At 41.1% G+C, this 8,067-nt stretch overlaps 1 protein-coding gene across 5 annotated transcripts in view; it reads left to right on the forward strand.

The window, feature by feature from the left end:
- Positions 1–7,496, forward strand: part of DOCK10 (dedicator of cytokinesis 10) — a 280,789-nt gene extending 273,293 nt beyond the window's left edge. For all 5 annotated transcript variants that reach the window (XM_033859650.2, XM_019923632.3, XM_019923631.3 and 2 more), the window contains exons 54-56: positions 2,086–2,186; positions 2,363–2,501; positions 6,764–7,496. In XM_033859650.2, the coding sequence (XP_033715541.1) occupies positions 2,086–2,186; positions 2,363–2,501; positions 6,764–6,910 (387 nt within the window). In that variant the 3' untranslated portion in view covers positions 6,911–7,496. The remainder of the gene's footprint in view (positions 1–2,085; positions 2,187–2,362; positions 2,502–6,763) is intronic.
- The last annotated feature ends 571 nt before the right edge of the window (positions 7,497–8,067 follow it).

Genomic DNA, 8,067 nt, shown 5'->3' on the forward strand with positions numbered 1-8,067 from the left:
CGCGGCAGTGAGAGACCCGCGTACCGCAAAAAAAAAAAAAAAAAAAATGCCCCTTGAAATTTTTTGACAAAGGGTATAAGAGACATTTTTCTGTTTGTGGTACCATTCAACACCTTCATCTGAGTCTTTAAAATTTTGTTTCCTTGTGAATGCCCATTGATGGTGCCAAAAACTAGAGATAAGCCTTTCTTAGGTTTAGCTGAAATAAAATTTCTTCTTCCTCAACCGTCCTTTCCCATCTGCTCTGCATAAACTGTGTTCTATATTCTAAATTCTAACAAATAATTAGTAAATGAGTAAGCATGGCTCTCTTGTAAGTCTCTGTCATGAAAAGCCTTATAAAACTGTTCAAAAACAAAACTTTTTAAAATGTTTATTCATAAAATGTGCATCAGTATTTATCTGACTGTCAGGGTCTTGAGAGGAAGCAGAGGGCCTGTTCACAGTGGGTGACTGAAGAAAACGTAACAAATGACTCTTTGAAAAATGTACAAGAAGGGGCTTCCCTGGTGGCGCAATGGTTGAGAGTCTGCCTGCCGATGCAGGGAACACGGGTTTGTGCCCTGGTCCGGGAGGATCCCACATGCCGCAGAGCGGCTGGGCCCGTGAGCCATGGCCACTGAGCCTGCCCGTCTGGAGCCTGTGCTCCGCAACGGGAGAGGCCCACGTACCGCAAAAAAAAAAAAAGAAGTACAAGCTGTATTTAGGAAAACCAAAGAGGGCAGGCACCGGGGCGTAAGACTGAGGGGCTGTCACCCTTCCCAGACCTGAAGACTCAGGGGAGAGAAGAGTTAGTGGAAGCAGAGAGAGAGCAGGGAGAGCCAGCTGATGACAGACAGATAGACATGTTCTGTGCTGGAGGATTGCAAGGAAGAATCCCTGGACCTAAATAAGCCCTGACAGGACTGAGACTAGGGTGAGGCGAGTGAGGCATTTTCCTTGGGCATAAAATTAAGGGAGCATCAAAACACTCAGTAACCAAGATAAAATTATATTTTAATGCAATATTTTTAAAAATCAAAAATAACTTCAAAAATCCATATTGAACAAAGTATTAAAATTTTAAATAAAGGCAAGTCAGTAACAGTGCCACACAGAGCTATGCGGGAGCCTGAGGCAAAAAGAAAACTCAGTACTGTTGATCCTGATACTAATCTGGCTCTCCTCTTCCCCACCCACCTCTTGTCTGTATCCCATGGCTGACTCAAAATAATAATAATACATGTTTAAAAGCCAGAAAGTAAAAGAACCATTGCTATACTCCAAACGGGACAGCTTCCCTCAGCACATAGCTGAGCAGAGGAAGGTGGAGTTGCATCTGGAGAGACAGAGGAAAGCACTCTGTACTCACTCTACCACACTGGCAATACCTGGTAGACAAAGCCATCTGAAGATGCCTCAGATACAGCACTGGCTTCCTTCTTCTTTCACCTTGTTCCTTCCAAGCCCCACAGTCACATGCAAAGACTGTTAAGCCCTGAAGAACATAGACGCCTTCACTAATGAGAGCCTACGCATGCCTGTGAGCGTGAAGAGGACTTGGCACTGTGCCTTCATTCAGCAAATCTAAAAAGTCCCTTTTGGACCCCAATCTCAGCCAGACTTTCGAGGGAGATGCAATAAAGCAGTGATTCCCAGGGTGCTGCCTAGATCGCGACCACTGTGGAATGTCTCTTATTAATAGCTATGTGTCTGCTTGAACGTTTGTAGGGAAAAAACTAGCACGGCAAACATTTGATTTCACGGATGTTACATTTATTTAAGTAAATCAAGGTGAGTCTAGTTTTCAAGGTTATTAAGAAAATAACAGTGCTAACAGAATGAGGATGTGGCCAAATGTGACATGGTGCACACAGGACTGAAGTTGAGGAAGGATGACAATGAAGTGTGGAATTCAGATGCCTCCTTTTAGTAGCTCATTGACCAGTTGAGAGACAGCAGATGAGACCGATAGCAAATGAGTAGACTACAAGGCAATGTGAGAGAACTGAGGGGCCACACGATGGGTGCTACTCCTTCCAGCCTTGGAGAAGGCTCCATGGAGGAGGCGGGACCGTCCTCATCCAATTCTCTCCTCCCCGATAGGTTAACGCCGGGCCGATGGCCTATGCACGGGCTTTTCTCGAAGAAACCAATGCAAAGAAATACCCTGACAACCAAGTAAAGCTTCTGAAGGCAATCTTCAGGTAAGCTTTTCTTTGTTGGGCTGTTCTTCCTTGAATCCCTTGAGACAGGGAGTCATGAATGAACGCCCCAGGAAGCCACCTGACCGACCCTCTTCTCGGTGGCCGAGTGTATCAGCAGCCTGACTTTGAGTTGCCACTTTCTCTGACTGTTAATTTGCTTATTGCTGTCACTAAAGGCAGTTTGCAGATGTGTGTGGGCAGGCCCTGGATGTGAATGAGCGCCTCATCAAGGAGGACCAGCTGGAGTACCAGGAGGAACTGAGATCCCATTATAAGGACATGCTCAGCGAACTCTCAGCAATCATGAGTGAGCAGGTGAGGCTTCCCCTGGGGCAGCCCGAGCGGTCCATTCATAGAAAGTGCCCATTTTATCCCCAATGCCAGAAGGACCGGAAAGAGTCTCTTTGTTTTCCTGCTGCTGAAATCCCTGTACTTTCCTGAACACCATGTTGCTGAGCTGTTCTCTCCCCCATGCACAACATCCCCTGTCTCAAAGGAGAGGGATCAGGTTGGAGAAAAATCTGTAGGAAAAGAAGATGAGATGAGAACCCAGTTGCTGTCCACAGTTTTCAGAGATGTTTATCCAAACAATGTGTGTTGGTTTTCTAGAACAGTTGATGCCTGTTACACACCAAGAACATTGGTGGCATTCCAGCTAGAGTTTGCTGCCACTCCCAACACCCCTGATTCAGGACCTCACAATCCCCAGGCTGGGATGTGGAGTTCCACAGTTCTGCCACTAGGGGTCTCTGCATTCATACTCAGGAAGAACACCAGGACTAGGGTCCTGGGCTTTTAATGGTCAAGGCTACCTCTGGAAAATATGCAGAAGTGGGATAAAAGCCAACCCCCCACCCCACAAGCAAGTTATCCATGATTCCTGACATGTATTCAGTATGTTCTGTAAGACTGTGCACAAAATGTGGACATTCAATAATCACAATACTTTTGGGGATACTGAGAATCGAGCGACCGAAAGCCAAGTTCTGCTTTTTTTGGCCCGCTTCCCAGCGTCCGTCAACCCTCACACTCTACCTGGACATCTCATCACCCATGGTCCCCTCAAGGAGTTAGATGTGTTCTTTCCAGAACAATTGAGGGGGAGAACTTGAGTTAACCTCCCAATACTGCTTCACGCACAGTAGCCATTCACTAAATATTAGTTCCCTTTCCTTTCCTTAAATGGCCTAGCACTATAACAAAACATGAAATGTGTCATAAGCATCTTTTATTCAATTGCATTTCCCATATGTTTATTTTTCTTCTTTTCCATCTCCTTCTACCCGCATTTTAAATTCTCCATAGCAGTTAGAGAAAGAAATGGTTAATTGACTTACGTTGCAAAGAAAACAATCTCCCTGGATAGGATTGCTAGTGGAAGTATTGGTTTGGAATTTTTCAGGGGTAATGGGAATTAAATACTCAGGAACAACGCCTTAACAGCATGGGAAATCATAAATCGGAGAATGAAACAAAAAGAATAAACAGTGGATCTGAAAGGGGGAGTAGGTGGCAAAGAAATGCTTGTTTCCAACTGTAAATTGCATCTGACCTTGAAACTTTGGGCAAAAATGCTTTTCTCTTTTTTTCCTGGCAGCTCTGTCGTGGTCCATGTTTATACAGCTTCTGTTCCTCTGTGTCTAGTATTTCCCTCAGTACTGTAAGCAAAAGCGGTATGTTTTTCTTTCCTTATGTCTACTCTGTCCTTTGTGGCCTTCTGGTCTACCTCTTCATTTTTCCCAGACACCTCCATAGTGACTAGTGTTCTCTAGATGTTTACTTAATTAGAACAACTTTATTTCTATTTCAAGGTAGGTCAGTATGAAAATTAAAAAGCCTACTAAAATGAAAAAGCTAAAGTTAACAACTTAGCTTTTAAAAGGAAAACGTATATTCTGTCAACTTCTGAAATACTTTTGAGCTCATTTGTATCCAAAACAAAGATTCATTATACCTCCAAGTGCTAAAACAACATTACAAAGACAAGGACCAGGTGATTAAGAGGAGAGAAAAATAATTTCTTTTCCAGAAAACCTTCGCTAAGAGAAGCAAAATGTGACTCTGTGCTTTGTAGAAACTGATGCAAAGAAAAGAAACTTATGCATTACACGGGTCCTGTTATTTAGTAAAAGAAATATATCTGTTGGCAGGAAAGACAAACTTTCTCCTGGTCCCGAGCTTCTATGGGGATTTGTCACATAGGTTTTTATGTATGGCACAATGACTACAACATTCACGATCCTAAAAAAAAAAGTTTTCCGTGCTTCCCCGGTGGCGCAGTGGTTGGGAGTCCGCCTGCCGATGCAGGGGACACGGGTTCGTGCCCCAGTCCGGGAAGATCCCACATGCCGCGGAGCGGCTGGGCCCGTGAGCCATGGCCACTAAGCCTGCACGTCCGGAGCCTGTGCTCCGCAACGGGAGAGGCCACGACAGTGAGAGGCCCGCGTACCACAAAAAAAAAAAAAAAAAAAGTTTTCCTTAAAAACGATTTACTCTATTATGTGGCCATTCCACATTTCCACCTTAGATTAAAATGAGGACAAAATATTAACTTCTAACTCTGTAGAGGATATTCTAAATTAACTACTTAATTGACGATTATCAATCATAAATTTAAATTAACCGTAGCAAAACTCTAAGTCATCTACAGCAAAATAAGCTATTTTCATGACAACCATTGATAAGTGTTTTGAGTTGGTTGTAATGTCAGAAATAGCTAGCAAAGGATAGGGGTCCTTAAAGTCCAAAGTATTTTTTAAAAACTGGGTATTTATCTCAGTTCAGATTTATAACAAAAAAAATTTGTTTGCTTCTTTTCTCAATTTTTTAATAAAGCATTTGACCATAATGCTTGGGTTTGAACTCTAGCAGAGGGAAGGGTAGTCAAATTTTAGCATAACCCTGTAATGCATGAATGAACCATCATCTTTAATGTATGAATACCTTTACATACCTAGATACTCATCCACATATTCTGGAAACAGGTACATATATAATAACAGTAGAAGAGAGAAATTCTACCATAAAACTTTTAAAACACAGAAACAGAGTTAGAATGGATAGACAAACATAGAAATAGAAAAACAGAAACAGAATTGATTATGCAGTTCACTCCAAGAGTGTCCAGAAAAGTCTTAGCTAAAAGGCCTAGACTGAAGCCACTACTTAGTGAAAGAACCTTCAGTCTAAGGAGAGAGATGAAGCCGGATTAAGTGGATGCTAGTGTGTAAAATGGAGATGTGGCGATGGAACAGCCTCAGCTGCTAAAGTGACAGGCAGGCAGTGATTACCTGTACAGGCAGTCAGAATGCCACACTATTTTATAAACAGCCAAAATCCATAAAAGCCTCCTTTGATGGAGGCCAAAGTAATACATGTAACTATTGGATGAAGCGTAAGATGCTGATTCGGAGTCTGTTTCAACATTTAGAAGGATGACAGCATAGTGAAGTCAACGCTGGTAATGGATATCAAATATAAAATACAGGGAAAGGAACACATCTACTCTGTTAAAGTGCCAAGCAGGCGAGATCCAAAGGCATGTTGCTTTTAGAATTTCTTTTGATACATTGTTGGCCAATTTATTTAAGCAGAACTTGAGACATTGATCAAAAGGAGAACTTATTGGTAGTATAGGATACATGGATGCCAGGTGCTTGGGTGGGGACAGAGCGACCATTCCATCCCATAAGAGTAGTAGAGCTAAAGCATGGTAATGCAGGAAGTTAGTGGGAAAATTGTCATAACCAAGAATTTTAAATATTAATTAAGTCTCTTCTGCACAGAGATTTTAGAGGTGCCTGGGGTTTCTGTGATTGTTACTGTGTTCACATATCATTATTTGAACAGATCTGACAGGAAAGTATGATTTAGGCGTATTAACATTATTTTCAAAAGTAAAATCAGGTCAAGGTATATTTTTTCCTTGTATTATAGTTCCATTAATGCAAACATTTAAATGAGGCTTCAGCTGTTTCCCTTTGGGGGCAGATTTTGCCCATACAGTTTACAAACTTTGCAAATAAAATAAAATTCCAGAATTACTCAAACACATTCATAAGGTTCATTCAGACATTTACAAATATATATCTGGAGCTTCCCTGGTGGCGCAGTGGTTGAGAGTCCGCCTGCCGATGCAGGGGACGCGGGTTCATGCCCCGGTCCGGGATGATCCCATGTGCCGCGGAGCGGCTGGGCCCGTGAGCCATGGCCACTGAGCCTGCGCGTCCGGAGCCTGTGCTCCGCAACGGGAGAGGCCACAACAGTGAGAGGCCCGTGTACCGCAAAAAAAAAAAAAAAAAATATATATATATATATATATATATATATATATATATATATATGAGAGTTGAAGAGTATCAGAGAGCTACTTTAAATCTGGTCAACATGGCTGAGACATGGGCTGGGAAAAAATTCTTCAGATCTGCTTTGATAAGTGCATTTTTCAACATTTGCAGATTTCCTGTAGGGAATTATAAAAAATCACTGTTCTGGGTTTAATTTTGTGTTTGGAGATATTAACACAGACTTCTCTGTCATCATTTTGTTTTGTCACATATGTTTTGTCCTGTCCCAAGATTACGTACCAGGACGGCCCATCAAAGCGAGGAGTGGAGCAAACTTGCACTCGAGTAATTAACAAGGCGGCTCCCTCTCTGTCTCACCCAGTGCAGAAGTTTGAGGGAGAGTGTGCAACGTCAGACACGCCTCCAAGAGAACTCTGAATTTGCAGCTAATCTCGGGGAAGAGAAAGATACGTTTAATTTATTTGAAGTTTTTATGGTGTTCATATTTTTTGTTTTTACCTCGCTAGCTTGAGAATTTTGCAGCCTCCAGATTTGCACATTTCTTACATCCTTTTTCTTTGAGCAGCGTCGATCAAGCCAAGCTGAATATTTGCTATGAAATTCCAATGAATGTGTAGCTCAAAAGCCGACTGTAAGTTTGCTATCGGCTACATTATGTTCCATACCCAGTCCTCGTACACATATTTTAAAGGTCAAAGTGAATGTTTTTTAACATTTGAGCATATTTCAGATGTAAATAGAAGATTGTAAAATATATGGTTTTTACCAAATTTAAAAAACTTTTTAGTTAATACTTATGACAGTGCTAAAACTATATGAATAACATTTCAGATACCATTATATTAAAATATTTGTGTATGTGTACAAAAATGTTGATAAATACTAATCTTTAAAGTTTGTGGAGTTTCTTTATTTGTAATATATGTGCTCTTAAAAACAATGAGATGTGAAATTATGGAAGCCTTTTGTTGTTAATAGAAATAAAAAATACAGTTACTTTGCATTTGGTTTCCTCTTGAAGAGTGGGCAAGTTGCTACTAAAAGTGGATCATGGGACTGGGCCTCTGCTGAATGCAATCCTCCTCACAACGTTTTCTGTTTGTTTCATTTTGGGGGTTTTTGTTTTTGTTTTATTCTTTTTCAAATTCTTTTCCCAATTAGGTTATTAGAGAATATTAAACAGAGTTCCCTGTGGTATACAGTAGGTCTTTGTTGGTTATCCATTTTAAATATAGCAGTGTGTACATGTCAAGCCCAAACTCCCTAACTATCCCTCCTCCCCAACCTTCTCCCCACAGGTAACCATAGTTCGTTGTCTAAGCCTATTTCTGTTTTATAAATAAGTTCATTTGTATCATGTTTTTTAGATTCCACTATAAGCACTATCATATGATATTTCTCTTTCTCTGACTTACTTCACTCAGTATGATAATATCTAGGTCCATCCATGTTGCTGCAAATGGCATTATTTCATTCTTTTTAACGGCTGAGTAATATTCCATTGTATATATGTACCACATCTTCTTTATCCATTCTTTTGTCAATGGACATTTAGGTTGCTTCCATGTCTTGGC

The sequence above is a fragment of the Tursiops truncatus genome, chromosome 7 (genome assembly GCF_011762595.2).
Source record: "Tursiops truncatus isolate mTurTru1 chromosome 7, mTurTru1.mat.Y, whole genome shotgun sequence".
In the NCBI taxonomy this organism is placed as follows: Eukaryota; Metazoa; Chordata; class Mammalia; order Artiodactyla; family Delphinidae; genus Tursiops; species Tursiops truncatus.